Source organism: Heloderma suspectum, chromosome 2 (genome assembly GCF_057233095.1).
Source record: "Heloderma suspectum isolate Gila_16-S chromosome 2, 16-S_ref, whole genome shotgun sequence".
In the NCBI taxonomy this organism is placed as follows: Eukaryota; Metazoa; Chordata; class Lepidosauria; order Squamata; family Helodermatidae; genus Heloderma; species Heloderma suspectum.
In genome coordinates, this window is record NC_139459.1 from 251,963,872 (window position 1) to 251,980,708 (window position 16,837).

At 47.2% G+C, this 16,837-nt stretch overlaps 1 protein-coding gene across 5 annotated transcripts in view; it reads right to left on the reverse strand.

Moving 5' to 3' along the window:
- Window positions 1-412: 412 nt before the first annotated feature.
- Window positions 413-16,837, reverse strand: part of SH3RF2 (SH3 domain containing ring finger 2) — a 118,051-nt gene continuing 101,626 nt past the window's right edge. For all 5 annotated transcript variants that reach the window (XM_084838754.1, XM_084838756.1, XM_084838755.1 and 2 more), the window contains exons 8-10: window positions 16,018-16,253; window positions 11,250-11,605; window positions 413-2,197 (exon numbers count right to left, since the gene is read on the reverse strand). In XM_084838754.1, coding sequence (XP_084694880.1) covers window positions 1,922-2,197; window positions 11,250-11,605; window positions 16,018-16,253 — 868 coding nt within the window. In that variant the 3' untranslated portion in view covers window positions 413-1,921. The remainder of the gene's footprint in view (window positions 2,198-11,249; window positions 11,606-16,017; window positions 16,254-16,837) is intronic.

Sequence of the window (16,837 nt, forward strand, 5' to 3'; positions counted from 1 at the left end):
GGAAGGTTTCAGCGTACTTGACTTCGGCAAAACTAATGCGAGGAAATAACAGAACTGGCTTTGCACATAATATGGGGATTAATCTGGGGCCCAAAAGGTATGTTGAATTGGAAAGAGTGAATGATATTGCATTTTGCTACAAGTTAAAATGAAAAGGTGGTTGGTAAGTCACAATAGATCAGCCTTCCCCAAGCTGGTGCCCTCCAGGGGCATAGAACTACAACCCCCATCACTGACCATGCTGGCTGGGGGTGATGGGAGTTGTAGTCCAACTCATCAGGAGGGCACCAGCTTGGAGAAGGCTGCAACGGATAGTGCTGTCCATCCACTTGCTTGTGATTCCAAAGGAAAATGTTCTCCTCAGGTGCTCTTCACATGCTATATGTACACCACTAGCAAACATTCATTGTGTCAGTTTCATTGGTTTTGTGCACTCATCCAAGAATGTTGGCTCCCAACCTTTATTGAAATGACACAGCAGGAAGCATAACACAATCTCATGCTCCCTGACTTTGGCTGGAATGCATGGCCTTTGAACTAGCAGTGGGAACAAAATAAACAAAGCTCTATCATATAGCACTAATCTAAACATCAGTCACAGCTGGATTAATATGATACGGCATTCTGAGTCTGCTTATTGCTGAGGCTAGGTGGCCAGAGAGAATAAGAGGGTTGGGAATAAGCAAGCGTTGTGTGGATGAGGCCTGCTGAAGACAGGTAGGTGGGATGAGGGAAAAGAAAGGCCTTCTGCAGGGTGGGGTTGACCAGTCCTCCTATGACTTCATGCTGCTGGCTGTGTGTGGGGGCTGAGGGCAGGCAAAGAGTGGCTAGAGATTAGGAGGATCTAGATGGAAGCTAGATGAACAATGTGTTCTCCAATATGGTGGGCCTCCACTTCCAAATTAACTGTTCTTGCAGCCCACTCTTGCGTTTGTTTTCTCAGAAGTCAGTCCCACTGAGTTCAACGAGGCTTCCTCCCATGTAAATGATAACACAGGATTGTGGGCTTAGACCATGAATTTGTCCTGAAGAACAATCTGATGAACTTCTTGTATCTTAAAATATATTCGCAATTTCATATTTCTAATGGCATGGAATTGGTGTTGCTCTTAAATCACAGGGCTACTATAGATGCATGGTATTGTTGTCCACTATAAATACATCAATCAGCCAATCCATAAAAACAGGATCCAAAATACATGGTGGGGGAGACCTGGTAGATGGGTTGTGTTGCATGATCTCCCTTGATTAACTGTCTTTGAAGCTAGGAAACAGTTTATATTTCTAAAAAAACCCCCTGCATTCCAAATCATATAAACTCTAAAGTCTTTAAATGCAAACTGAGAAGTTAAACAAATTATAAAGGGAAGGTGAGGAAGAAAAGGTATTGTTTCATCCACTATAAAACTGAGTGAGACAGAGAAGGCCAAAATAGTCTGACAGTTTTCCTTTTGCTGCTTCCAGCTGTACTGTACTGGAACTTACTTTGAGCAATATGGCTTTCGAATAGTCCTCCATACTCATAATTTCTTCCCCTTCCAATCATATTTGAATCTACCTGTGGCAAAGGAATTCATTTCACATTGCCACTGTGGTAGTCTTTGCATATGGAGAGAAACGCACATCCACGACACACGCTTGTGGTTTGAACTGTAGTTCAAAGCCACACGAAACAAGACCCTTCCATACAATGTGGGTTAAGTGGTACCCAGTAATCATCTGTAGTTGTGTAGCTTCCTAACAGAGGGCCTAGCTCTTCTGTGAGATGCAAACTTTTTTTTAAAGGTGTTGGCAGATTGGACCTGAGATCTATGGCATATCTGGCTGTCATAGTTGTTGTTTACTTACAAAGAAAGAATTATCATAAATTTCCAAAGTGAAGCAATTTAAACGGGATTAACCTTTTCAGTTTTCAGCGATGCTATCGTACTTCTTTTTTTGTTGGAAAGGTCAGGTAGCCTGACTGGCCAGAAAGGTCCAGTGATGAGGTCTTGGGATGTGGCATCCTTCTTTGATGAACTGGACTAGAGATAATTCGGTGGGAATAGACAGCTGATATTTCGGGGCTCTTGTTTGCTTCTGGCTGCATTGCTTCTTTAATGCTTCCTTGCTCAGGTTTGCCATTGGACAGGTTCGGTGAACTGTGTCTCTTGGATGGTGGTGGGCTGTAGTTCTGAAATCTCACTGTTTTCACTTGCTGAAATAGAACAGATATCGGCAGTTATTTTAGTTCCGGAAGGTTGCCAGCACCACTGTCTTTGTTGTTTGCCCATCAAACAGTTTTGGAACTTCCCAAGCAATGTACTAGAAGACAGGCTAACTTGCCCTTCCCTCCCATAAAGTATTATGTATGAAGCTGTGCAGAGTGGCACATTGCCACACATTTGAAAGAGAAGTTAGCGGAATACTCATGCTGGTTTTATCTACAAAACGGTGTTCTCAGAAGTTATTTATCAACGAGCACACATTTCTGTAAAATACATCATGTAAGCAGGTTATATGGTTAGCATTGTTTCCTGTCACCTTTGCCTTCCCCACCATCTCAGTAGATAAACTCAGCTATAAATAGGTAGGTACTTTGAGAGAACCATAAACTCAAACAACATTTTAGATGAGGATTTTCAGAGAGTAATCAGACTTTCCCTAACCACTTGTTCATGCTACCCTCCCTTCTAGATGACAGCAATTAGTGTTGGGCCAAATATTTTGATTCTTCTGTTTCAGAAATTTGTGGGGGAGGGGGCAAAATGAAAGCTCCAGCAAAAGAGGCCGGGGAGGTAAGAATTTCAAATAATTTTCTCCACGGAGAGTGGGCAGGGGATCCGTTTACCTTTTTAAGTGTAGGAGGTGGCTGAGGGTCCTTCTTTCACTTTTTGTTTTTGTGTTACTTTAAAAAGTGTCCCGCACACTTGCAGCAATGCGGGACTCTTTACAGAGAGGCTTCTCCAGTGCAGCATCTCTTCCTGAAAGCCTATGAGAGCACGCAATGCCTCGTGGGAGTTCAGGGCCAAACTAAATGTTCTGCTAACCTTGAATAGAAGAGCTATGCATGCTTGGCTTACTTACCTCCATATAAGCGTGCACAGCCCTGATTTGGATTGGGAGCAAGGCAATTTGGGAGGGGGGATTTAAGCTTTCCCCCTCCCATTTTTGTGACAAAATTCTACTCCCAACCCCATGGGAGGTTAAAAAAAGAAAAGAAAAAAGTCTCCATTGGAATCCATAGAAACAGTTTTTCTTTTTTTAACCCCCCCATGGGAGAGGGTGGAATTGTAGCATGAAAACTGGAGGGAGAAAGCTTAAATTTCCCTACCTGATCACCATGGTCCTAATCTGAATCATGAGCTTGCATGGATGTAAGTAAGTCATAGCTTTCCTATGCGTCATTTAAAGAATGTCTAGTTTGGCCCTCAGAAGGAGCTGCTAGGCTGAAAGCCTTTGTGTAAAGAGCTCTGTGATCCTGCAACAGCACTAGGGATGTACGAAACACTTACCTTATTCCACTCTGGTGCATCCACGGTGGGGTGGAGGTGTCCTCCCTGGCTGGCTCCGCTCTGTGGCAGCTCTGCAGAGTCACCGGCTGGGGCCAGGTGCAGCCAGAGTTCCGGCCACTGCCGGGTTGCTCCAGCCGCAAATGGCAGCCGTTGTAGCAGCCACCATTTGCGTCCTTGCAGTAAGCCGTGATAGGCTACATAAGTATTTACGTAGCCTATCACGGCAAAGAGCAGGGGTGCAAATGGTGTAGCGGCTGCCATTTGTGCCCTTGCCTTTTGCTGTGATAGGCTACGTAAATACTTTCATAGCCTATCGTGGCTTCCTGAAAGGACGCAAATGGCGGCCGCTACGACGGCCACCATTTACGGCCACAGCAGCCCGGCAGCAGCCGGGAGACCAGCTGCATCCGCCGCCGCATCCACTGCTGCAAGGTAAGCTCTGTCCCGAGGGGATTCCGTGGGGTGGCGGGGGAGGGAGGCTGTTCCGCCACAGATTCTGGGGGGCTGGATTCTAAAGAATCCAGCCTCACTGGAGTTCGTGGCAGAATTCTCTGACATCCCTAAACAGCGCATGGGGCAATTTTAAAGTTAAAAAATGAAAAGAAGCCCCCCTCGGCCTCCACCTATACTTAAAAAGGTACACAGAAACCCTGCCCCCTTCCCCAATGAGAAAATTACCTGAAATTCTCCCTCCTTGTGAAAGATGCAGAAAAAACAATGCCTCTTTCACAGGGATGAAAATGTTCATGAAAATAGGGGGCAGGGTCTGGCAAAGCACTAATAACAATAGTTGGCACAAACATTTATTTTGTGTAGGATGGTGGCTCAGCCAGGCCCCCTTCAGATCGCCAAGCCAATACAGCCCTATTTAGACATTATGCCCGGAGAGGGTAAAAGCAACATACATATGCGAAAATCACACACACCAGCCCCAGGAAGTTTCTCCTTGTGTTTGCTTGAATTTGAATAGACGCCTCCACACAACCCGGACCCTGCTTTATCACGGTTCTATAGGGATGTCGGAGAAATTCTCCACAGACCCCAAAGGATCGTGGAGGATCGGATCTCCTACCTCAAAGTCTTTACGTAGCCTACCTTTACATAGCCTATCTTTACGTAGCCTATCGTGCGAAGGAACAGGGGTGGAAATACGCCATTTGCGTCCCTGTTTTTCACGCAATAGGTTATGTAAAGATTTACATAGCCTATCACGTCAAAGTGCAGGGATGCAAATGGCATAGCAGACACCATTTGCGTCCACAATACGTCAGTCCAGCCAGCGATATGGCAATGGTGGCCGTATCGCTGGGGCTTTGGAGCCAGCTGCAGGCAGGATCTGGCTGGCGAGGATTCCGGGAGGGAGGAATGGATCGCCTCCCCCCCCCGGCGGACCCCCTGCAGACGGCAAGGTAAGGGATTCGTATATCCCTAGTTCCCAAACACACAGAGGGCTCTACTTGCATTCAGGCAAATTTGTGTAGAAGCCCACTGCATACCTCCCTGCCCCATAGGGAGAGGTTGGAGACTTAGAGGGTGGGGTTGGTGCATCAAGGACATTAGGGGTTAGGAGGCCTTAGACAAGTTGTAATTCTTCCGATTTTGATCATGCGAGTAATACTAGCCTACCTTACAGGGTTCTTGTAAGGATCACTGAAATAAGCTATGTGAAGTGTTTTGAACCCTCAAAAATACTATATCAGTGCTAAGTACTTATTAGGGATGTGTATTAGGACCACAGGTTTTGGTTTGTACCTCAATTCGGCAATTCAGAAAACAGCCTGATTTGTTTCAGACATGCTGTCTGGGTCTCTGTATACCCCTGAATCTGAATAGCTAGTGAAGCTTCTGGAGGATTCAGATTTGGTCCACTTTGGAGAACCCCCACTTCAGTTTGGGCATCTGCCAAATCTTTCCGAATTAGCCCAGTTTGATTCAGAATTTTGCTGAATCTGAAGCACACCCCTGGTAATTACTGTTTTGATTTTGTCATGTTTGCTTTTGTCATGTCTGTCTACATGTGGTATCTTCTAGTTCCCTTTGGCCTGGACCTATGAAAAGATTGTATCCCAGAGTCTAACCTATAGGAATAAGGGAAATATCTTTATGCAGTGTCGGGTTTAGCCACTAGACTTCCTATAGCAACCATAAGTAGGGATGCTGGAGAAATTCGAGATGGATTAAAATGAGCTCGGATTTCTAAGAATCCGACCTGAGGAATCTGCTGCGGAGCGACCCCCTCAGGCCGCGCCGAGTCCCTGGACTTTTGGATGATTTTTTTACTTTCCTGAAATTTACGCATATAAATCTGTACGTTTCTGCTGAGGAAACGTTGAATGGAATGGGGGACAATACACTAAATGTTACGTACTGAGGTAAATTATGTGAATACTTATGTAAATACCTACATAAATATTTATGTAAATATTTCAGTATTTTTCCGCATGACGAAAAAAAAATCGCATCTGTCTGTAGGTGGATGACAGAACGAAAAGCATTTGACAATCCGTGGAACACAGACGGAGCGGATTTTATACAGTCCGTATATCCCTAACCATAAGTCACTTCCACATTTGCCATATTTCCATTTTAATCCACAAAGACATGGCTGACCTTTCTGCCTAGGTAACAGAGAGAGGTAAAGAAACATTTTGGTATGCTGGAAGGCAGCATCACTAGCTGGTGATGTTGCGTTAATGAGAAATAAGGGTGTTGTAACCCACTTGGGATCTACTCTCCAAGAAAACATGAATGATGCAGGCAGGGCATGATACAGATGCTGAACCGCCATATAGTTTTGTTCTGTCAACAAAAAAATCAGTGTAACTTTAAGTTCTTCTTCATGGTCTCTGTGCATCATACATATGGGCTCTGCACCTATGCGGAGACTCATTTGGGAAACTTCCAAGCTGCATAGTTTTTTGGTGGGAACCTCTCTCCCACCATCTCTGGCATATATAGCATGGGTTCCCGCCTTCCCCTCAGTTCCTTTTTGACCCCCATAGGGTTACTTCGAGGGGAAGTTCTTCCAACATTCTGTCACGCTGTATTTGTCTTATCTTATCTAAACCTAATTTCTTCCTTCATCTTATTTTTCTCCTTCATCTTCTAAATGAAAAAGAGCGGAGAAGAGAGAGAGAGAGAGAGAGAGAGAGATTGTTTGGTGGTGTTGGGGAGTGCCGTTTGCCTCAGCGGCGAAGCATTTTTTCTTCCTCGGCCTATGGCCCCAAAGCCTCCATTTAGAAGGTGCACAGCCTGTGGCAGTAAGGTACCCTCCTTGGACAGTCACTCCTTATGTCTTCTTTGCCTGGGGGAATCTCACAAGGTTGAAACTTGCCACCACTGCCAATCGCTATCAAAACAGGCTTGCAAGAACAGGTCTGATCAACTAAAAGCAATCCTGTGGCAACGGGCCCTTCAGGCGGTTGACATGCTTAAGGCACAAACACCCAGGGACCAGCCCTCCGCAGCCCCCTCTACAAGTACAGAAGCAGTCATTGAGACCCATTCTTCCTCCCGCTCACCACTGAGCTGGTGTGAACAGACCCACCTACTCTGGGAAGGAGGTTGGCCATTTTGGTGGCAAAAAAGCTCTCAAAACGGGCAAAATGCCCTAAACTGGTGCCGGATGCACCGGAAAAGAAGAGGAAAAAGAACTCCTCAAAACAGGAAAAGGAGCAGAATCTCCCACCTCCTCCTCCTTTACTGGATTCTCCTATTCGTGTCATGCCCACCACACACACGACTACTTTGGAACCGGCCTCTACGGTCTCAGAGGGTGAGTTGAGGGATACACCAACCCCACCACCCTGTCCAACTCAGAAAGCCACAGAACAGAGATCCAGGTCTCCAACACTGTGTCTTTCTGACATCCAGTCACCTCAATATCGACCCACACTTTCCCCTTGACAGCCTTCTCGGTACCGATCTCCGGATCGATACCATCGGGATCACTGGACAGGACAATACGACCGTGATCACTCACGCTCTCTATCCCAAGATTGGGACCGTTTTTTGGCCTCGTCGTCTCCTCTCCACCAACAGCATTCGGATGTGGATAGGAGACACTGTAGGGACCACAATCTCTTCCTCGATCGCTCTCTCTCCCTAGGAGCTACTTCGCTATCACATGCTCACTTTCAGTCTGGACAATACTCAGGCTTCGACACCCAGGACATCTTCTGCCCTCCTCCTCCGGTACCAAGGCGCTTGACGTCCTTAGTGATACGTTAAACCAGTCGGGACGTTCCTCAACAAGGAAAAGTCTCACTTGACCCCCACTCGAACAGTTCAATTTATAGGGGCTGTCCTCGATCCCAAATCAGGCTGGGCGTACCTCCCGATGACTAGTGTCACACCCTCATCTCGCAAGCCATGTCGATATTCTCTGCCTGCTGTGCCAGGGCACATGATGTCCAATGCCTCCTTGGCCACATCACAGCCACGGTATCGGTCGTGGAATGAGCTCGGCTACAAATGAGACCTCTTCAACACTGGTTCATCTGGAGCTTCGACTTGACCCACAACCCTCTCTTTGTCACACTTTCAGTACTGGAGGTCGTTGCTCTCAGCCTGGACTGGTAGATGGACTCTAGGCACCTGACCCAAGGGATGCCATTCCTTCCCACTCCTCCATCCAGGGTTCTCACCACAGACACCTCCCTCCTAGGTTGGGGAGCGCATTACGGCCCCCTTCAAGCACAAGGTCTCTGGTTCTCTAAGGAAACATGGTCCCACATCAATTTCTTGGAGCTGTTGGCGGTTTGGAAAGCTCTCTGTGCCTTCGAACCGTGCCTCCAACATCGACACATCCAGGTCCTCACAGACAATACCACAGTTCTCTGGTACATAAGCAAACAGGCGGAACACACTCTTCCCGCCTCCTTTCTCTCACTCTACACCTTTACAACTGGATCATTGCCAAGGACATTCGCCTGACCACTCTACACATTGCAGGACAGGACAACTTGTTAGCAGACTCCCTCAGCCGCTTCCTCCGCTGCTCTCACGAATGGCAGCTGGCCGGGACAGTCCTACAGCTAAGTTTCATCCAGTGGGGCCAACCACAGATCGACCTCTTCACGACTCCAGAGAATATAGCTTGCGGACAATTCTGCTCCAGGGCCGGAACTGGACAAGGATTGCTAGGTGATGCCTTCGTCCTGGAATGGAAGGAGAACCTGTTCTACCTTTTCCCTCCATTCCCACTCCTCATGAAGGTGATCTCCAAAATCAGACAGGACACCACGAACTGCATCCTAATTGCCCCTTGGTGGCCCAGACAACCCTGGTTTACGACACTGTTAAACCTAGCGCACGGACGCTTCCTACCATTGCCATGGATAGACAACTTGATTTCCTGGGACCAGGGCAGAATCCATCACCCCCGATCTCCAAACTCTGAACCTCACGGCGTGGAGGATCCAAGCACCCAGCACATTCCCCCACTGATTCCACTGACAGTGCAGGCTGTACTTGCTGCAGCAAGGAAACCATCCACATGCCGCTCATACTTAGCAAAGTCGGCTTCATTCATTCAATTTGTGACTGACAACAACTGTAACCCTAATGACTGTTGTCTAGTGGACATATTGTTTTTCCTCCAACATCTTTTCAGCAAAGGCCTGAAGTATTCCTCCATGAGGGCATATGCTTCAGCGATTTCTGCCATGAGGGGCAACTTTGACAGGTGCTCCATATTCAGCCACCCATTATGCAAGCAATTCCTGTGAGGACTCAGAAACTTGGCTCCTCCAGTGACAGACTTTGTTCCTCAGTGGGACCTAACCCTAGTGCTTAACACCCTCATGTCGGTACCGTTCGAACCACTGGCTACCATGGACTTGAGGCTGCTCTCTTGGAAGGCTGCCTTCCTGAAAGCCATTACAACATCGAGGAGAGTGAGCAAACTCTTTGCGTTGCAAATCGACTCAACTTACATGGTATTTCACAAGGAAAAGGTTGTCCTGTGGCCGGACTTAGCATTCCTCCTGAAGGTGGTCATGGACTTCCATCTTAATCAACCAATCATACTCCCTGCCTTCTTTCCATCCCCAACTTCTGATTTGGAACGACGGCTACACACTCTAGATGTCCAGAGAGCACTGGCCTTCTATAAGTCATGGACCAAGCCTTTCTGCAACTCCCAACAGCTCTTCCTATGCTATGGGGGACCCAATAAGGGCTCTCCAGTCTCCTTTCAGAGGCTGGCATCCTGGATCGTACACATCATTTGACTGGTGTATGAGGTCGCTAGGGAACCCCTACCGACTCGAATCCAAGCACACTCGACAAGGGGAGTGTCGACTTCCACTGCCTTTGCAAGAGGGGTTCCCATCGTACACTTGTGTAAGGCGGCCACCTGGTCTAAGCCTTCTACCTTTATTAAGCACTACAGGATGTCCGAGCTCAAGCAGACTGCGCCTTTGGCAGGGCTGAGCATTCATTGGTACTACATTGAGACACCGACCCACCTCTGGTAAGTTAGCTTGTTATTCACCCATATGTGTGATGCACAGAGACCATGAAGAAGAAAGTCAGGTTGCTTACCTGTAATTGTAGTTCTTCGAATGATCACCTGTGCATTCAAACTACCCGCCCCCCATTCCCACTTCAGTGTCAACTGGACTGCTCGTACCGAGGTGTTCATCTCCTCGGTCTGGGACTACTTGCAGTCTCAAGGAACTGAGCGGAAGGCGGGAACCCATGCTATATATGCCAGAGATGGTGGGGGAGGGGTTCCTACCAAAAAACTATGCAGCTTGGGAGTTTCCCGAATGAGTTTCCGCGCAGGCGCAGAGCCCATGTGTGTGTGAGCACAGATGACCACTCGAAGAACTAGAGTTACAGGTAAGCAATCTGACTTTATTTAGTAAACACCTTCCCTACCAACCCAACAAGGTAATTTTTAGGGATGTTACAGAATTCCGCCACAGATTCCAGGGAGGCCGAATTCCAGTGAATTCGGCCCCCCGGAATCCGTGGCAGAATGGAGCAACCCACCCCACCACCCCGCGAAAGCTCTGCGAAAGGGAGCCCACCTGGTGGCGGTGGTGGCTCCGGCGGCAGCGGCTCCAGCGGCAGCTCCAGTGGCTCTAGCTGCTGCCGGGCTGTGGCCGCAAATGGCAGCTGCTACGCCGGCCGCCATTTGCATCCCTGGCAAGCTGTGATAGGCTACATAAGTACCTATGTAGCCTATCACGGCTCAGAGCAGGGACGCAAATGGCGTAGCCGCCGCCATTTGCACCCGTCTTTTGCCATGATAGGCTACGTAAATATATATGTAGCCTATCACGGCAATAGGAAGGAACGCAAATGGCGGCTGCCGTAGCTGCCACCATTTGCATCCTTGTCTTTAGCCATGATAGGCTATGTATATATTTCCGTAGCCTATCATGGCTAAAAACACGGATGCAAATCATTTGCGTCCCTGTGCAGCCCAGTGGCCAGATGTCTGGCTGCGGGCGGCCCCGGCTGGCGGCTCTGCGGAGTCGCCGCAGAGCGGAGCTGCCGCAGAGCGGAGCTGCCGCAGAGCGGAGCTGGCTGGGGAGGATTCCGGGGGGAGGGACGGAGCACCTCCCCCCCCACCGCGGATTGCCTGGTGCAGAGCCAGGTAAGAGTTTTGTACATTCCTAGTAATTTTAAGTTGACTGGGATTTGTCCCATCCTGCAATCCTAATTACATTTTCAAGGATTTCCATAATCATAACGTCTGACATATAAAACTACCCCTGTGTGGTGAATAGACCCCCAGGTTACCTTCTCCATGGTGTTTCTGGAGGTGTCTGGTTTCACCAGAATGGAGGGTGGAGCAGATGCAGGTGGCTTTAGAGTCAACTCGCTTTTCGTCAGTAATTCTTTGGTGTCCAAAGTTACTGAACTACACACAGAAGGCGCTCTGCTGTTTCCGCTTCGGGGCACTAGGACTAATGAAGAATCATGGGAGGAATTCAGCCTGGCTCCTGTGTCAGCTGTGCCAGCTCCACGTGGCAGAGTGGAGATTGTTTGATATATTGGAGATTTCTGGGGTCGTGTTTGGGTGGCAGGAGTCCGCCTAAGGGAGTTGATGAATGGAATAAGAGCTCCCGGTTGCAAAGGTTTCTGTAAAGATCCATCTGGGGAGGCAGAATTCAGGAAGAGATGAGGGTTAAGGTGACAATAAACCCTTAACAGTTCATTGCTGAAAATTCATATATCAAAAAGGATGGGAGAAAACTGCTGAACTGCAGTCCTTAGCTGTATATCTTCTCTCCGGGCTTGTTGGCACCATACTATACTTCTAGCATTTTAAGGGCTGACAGAAAGTGGCAAGGGAGCTATAACGCAGTGGTGCATGCAGAAAGTTCTAAGCCAGACTTTCCCAACCTGGTGCCCTCCAGTTGCGTTGGAGTACAACTCTCATCCTTCCCACTCAATTGCCCCCTTGCTGTCTATGGACAATAGGGTTTGTAGTCCAACACATCCTGAGGGCACCAGATTATGGAAGGCTGTTCCAAGCTCCTCATCCCTTCCTATCTGCAGTGAAAAGAACCTCAGAGAGCAGGGCACACCTCGTTTCATTGGAAGTGGTGGCAGTGGCAGGATAACCTGTAATGTTTCCCTCACATGAGGGTTTTAGAACTACATTCATTGGCTGCCACAGCATCTAACCAGAAGAAGCCCAGAAATACAGGACTCTACAGAATAGAATCCAAACAGTTAAGAATGCATACTTTCTTGACATAATATTATATGGCGACTCCAGTCACATGCTGAGAAACTGAGCATGACTTAGAGCATGATAAATATCTGTCAGTAAAACATACATTAGATCAATAATCTTAATAATGTTTGGAAGAAGTAACTATGCTGGGAATCTTACAGAGAGGGTTAAAAAAATTCTCCACGGCTTCAAAATTACCAGAAATTGTACATCTCTAGCCTTACATTATGTAGTTTTTAGACACCATTTTGGGGGAGTAAAGGTTAGGTGGCAATAGATGGTCATTTTATTCATCATTCTAAAAGAAATTACTTTATAATCCAAAATTTCCCAACTTTTTGGGAAAAAAACCTCAAAAAAAAGTCCTTGGAAAAATGGGAAAAAACCCTCATTTTCCCTCAGATTTTCCAGGAAATCTGAGCCCCCCCCCCCAATTTTCCCAGTTTTTCCCCCAGGCCTTCACAGTTCTTTACACGCAGATGGTCCAAGATTTCATCCCCAGCATCTCCAGGTAGGGTCAGAAAAACTCCTGTCTGAAACCCTGGAGAGCCGCTGCCACTCAGTGTTGTCAATACTGGACTAGATGGACCCAGGGTCTGACTCAGTTCAAGGCCGCTTCCTCCCTTCCTTCAAATACCTTCTTAAAATCTACCTTTTTCAGTGAAGCCTTTGATTTAAACCCTTTAAAGGCACAGTCCTGTGCATGTTTGGATGGAAAAAAGTCCTACAATTCCCAGCATTCCCCAGCCAGCTGGGGAAAGCTGGGAAATATAGGACTTTTTCCTGTCTAAACATGCATAGGACTGAGCCCTAAGTCTCCCAATAAAAGCCTAAATATGTGTTTGCATTTGCTCACATTCATCTAGGGATGTATGAAAGTCACTTACCTTTTCGACGGGGTGATTCGCGGTAGGGGGGAAGCACTCTGCACCTCCCCCCGAAATCCTGATCCGGCTGGCTCCACTCCATGGAGATTCCACAGAGCCGCTGGCCGGGGCCACCCGCAGCCGGACATCCGGCCGCTGGGCAGCCTTCCGTAACCCCCCCCCCCCGTGTACGCAAATGGCGGCAGCTATGGCAGCCTCCATTTGTGTTCCATTTTTTTCGCTGTTTTAGCCTACGTAAATATTTACATAAGCTATTACAGCGAAAAAAGGGGAACGCAAATAGCACCCACTACGCTGTTTGCGTTCCCTTTTTTTTTTCCGTAATAGCTTACGTAAATATTTACGTAAGCTAAAGCAGTGAAAAAAAGGGAACACAAATGGCGGCTGCCGTAGTCGCTGCCATTTGCACATGCAGGTTTTTTTTTGTTTTGTTGCCATGATAGGCTATGTAAGTATTTACGTAGCCTATCACGACAAAGGCAGCTATGCAAATGGCATGGTGGCCGCCATTTGTTTGGCTGCCTTTGCCGTGATAGGCTACATAAATACTTACGTAGCCTATCACGGCAGCCTGTCTGGACGCAAATGGCAGCCACTACGGCAGCTGCCATTTGAGTCCGCAGCAGCCGGCTGAGAGGCCAGCTGCTGCCGCCACCAGAGCTACCACCGCCGGAACATCCGCCCCAGGTAAGCTTCGTCCTGGGAGGGGGAATTCCGTGGGGGGGAGGCCGTTCCGCCATGGGTTTCAGGGGGCTGAATGCCAGTGCTTTCGGCCTCACTGAAAATCCATGGCGGAATTCTCCGCCACCCCTACATTCATCCAATTAAACTTGTATCTCCTTTTCTTTCCCTTTTGTTGTTGTCTCTCACTGTCACAGAGCATCTCTACACCAGCCTAAAATCCCGCATTTAAACCGGGGCTTTCTGCTTCCGTTTTAAATGCAGGATCACGATGAATTCCCTTTACACATGCTTCCTTTCCCCTCTCTTCCTTTCCCCCTTATCTCAGTCTTCGATATATTTCATTATACAGCTGCTAGATGGTGCTGTGGTCTAGTGTCTCATATTGTGGGTTTTCCTCTTTTCATGGAGGGAACTCAGGCGCTGTAGTCTGATAGCTCATTATCGTCAATCTTTTTAAGAATGGAATAAAGGTCATTTAGTGTGGGAGGCGCCCTGGATGGAGACTGACGTCATCTAAAGGACCTGCAAACTTCTGCGAGTGAGCAATCTCAATAGCAGGATAAAAGCTCTGTGTGAAGAAGCCCTGAATGTACACATGTCTTTTTACCTATGTTATACTGTAGGTGTGTGCATGGAATTTTATTTTGCTTCATTACTCAATTTGTTTCTGGTATTAGAGAAATCATTTATTTCATTCTCTATTCATAAAAAATCACATTCGTTTCCTTATCCATTTGTAGACATCTCATTTGTTTTGTTACTCACGATTGTTTTAGGTGTTCTAATGTTTCTTTTTTTGTACCAGTTTTTGCTGCTGCCTGGAGCAGATCTAACGTCAGTAGCCAGTCCTGGTGGCTGCCATTTTATTTACTCAGTGTCCTCAACACTACATTGTCCTGGGTCACTGTGGGGAAAAAAGGTCGCCAGCACACACACAAAAATGGTGCCCTGCCCTATGGGGTCTTCCATTTCCTCCCAGAATGCCACAACATCTAGGGCACAGTGGGTAAAGAAGGTGCTAGCAGGGGCCCCTGCTCTTGCTGCTAGCATCCTTGGAGAGATGCAAGAGCCTGCCATCCCACAAACAGTACGAAGACCAGAGCCAGCTCCTGGTTTTGGAGGGCCCTTGGGCAAGACCCCTTCATGGGCTCCCTCCATTCCCTGAGTCTACCGTCTCACTGCCATTGTCGCCAGCTGCTACTTTTCCTCATTCTCTCTCTCATCATTGCTACCACTCAGCGAGCAAGCGGGCAGTGACATCTACTGCTTCTCCCTCTCACCACCACCGTTGTCTGGATCAGTGTGAGAGGCAGGTGAAGCAGGTTGCCATGGTGAAGAGGAGCAGCAACTCCAGGGGGCTTCTGTTAGTGGGCTCCTGCTGGGGTGTGGGCCCTCGGCAGATGCCCGACCATGCTGACCCTCGATAACAGCCCTGCAAATGAGTACTAATTGGAGTCCTGAATGGGAGTCCAATTCGTTCCTATCCACACCTTTCTGCATTCGTTGTTTGGAATGAATGAAAATGGAACCAAATGGGCCTCATTCTGCCCAAATCGTCACTTGTTCTGAAATGAATGCACAGCTCTATTACTCTGTAGAGCACCATGTACAATAATGACGCTATATAAATAATGGTAGTTACTATTGTTATCTGAACACTTCGGTGTGCTATCAGATTGTCCTGTGCCAACACCATTCTATATAAAGATTAACATTTCAGATATCTTTCTGGAATAAACACTGCTCTGTTGAGACCTTGGTGAATCCCAAATAACTACATGACAGCAAATTTGCGAAGTTGCTGCCAAAGCTTCTTTTTTTACTCTCCACAATCTCAATTTCACTTAACGAGAGAGAAGAATTAATGAAGATTCTGAAAAATCCATTGAGAGTTACAACTTAAACTTGGATTTCTCAAGAGATGAACATTTATCTCCAGATAGCATGTGAACAATTAATCCTGTTACACACTTTTGGATTGTCTCAGGCTGTTGCAAGTACATCCATGCCTTTGGCAAGGCAGACTTTCAATCCAGCTGTATGCAGGCAATCAGGTTCGCAGCTCTTCAGGAAGCTTAGCGTAGCATTTATGTTTATTGCATCAGCCCTGAATTTCAGTGTGCTAATTAAAGGCTTCTAGTCATCTCTCTGCCACTTGGGAACAGGCTCACATCTTTCTCTCTCTCTCTCTCTCTCTCTCTCTCTCTCTCACACACACACACACACACTCACACAGACACACCCCAGGACTTACTCTTCCTATTGCTGCCACGTCCTCTCCTCTGTGATGCTGCTTGCCCCGAGGCACTTGGCACAGAGAGGTTCCTCACAGGTGAAGCCAAAGAGGTGGGCATGAAGGCAGATTTCAAAGGCCTGCTTTGCCTTGGGCTGTTCTCCAAGATGCTTCCCTGGGATGAAAGTGAGGAAGTGGATAATGTCCAAGTCGTGTAGAGGGAAGGCACTCTTGAATCAGGGAAGCTTGAGGACTTCCTGGTTTAGGAGAGGCAAATAAAAGGGAGGGAGGGAGACAGAAACTAATTTCAGATCATTAGAGAGCAAACGCAGCTGCACAATTCAGATCCAGCAGTTTTGTTATCTAATTAGAAAAAAATGGGCAAAGTGTGGAATCAGATCAGCAAGCATTCGTATGGTGTGAAATAAAATTTCCTTCTTTCTTTTTAATCTTGTATTTAAAACTTTTTCCATGTTGCTGATCAAACTCCAGAATTCTTTTTAACACTGCTGTGCCAGACTTCCACAATAATATTAAAAAGAGAGGCTGTGTTCCTCCAAAACAAAACAGTATTCACGTAATCTTTTAATTTTTGATTTATATATATATATACACACACACACACACACACACACACACACACGCGCTATGCAATTTGGCCCTATTATTATGAACGGCACATTACAAATGGGTATTTGTACTGCAAATCGGAATGTTAAGAGTTCAAGAATAGCCCTCACAATTACTTACCGCTCTGGTTCAAATCAAGAGCACAAATCTTTCTGTGGGTAAGCAAATTCAGCAAATGGGGAAAAAGCTTCCAGTGCTTGCATGACTGACA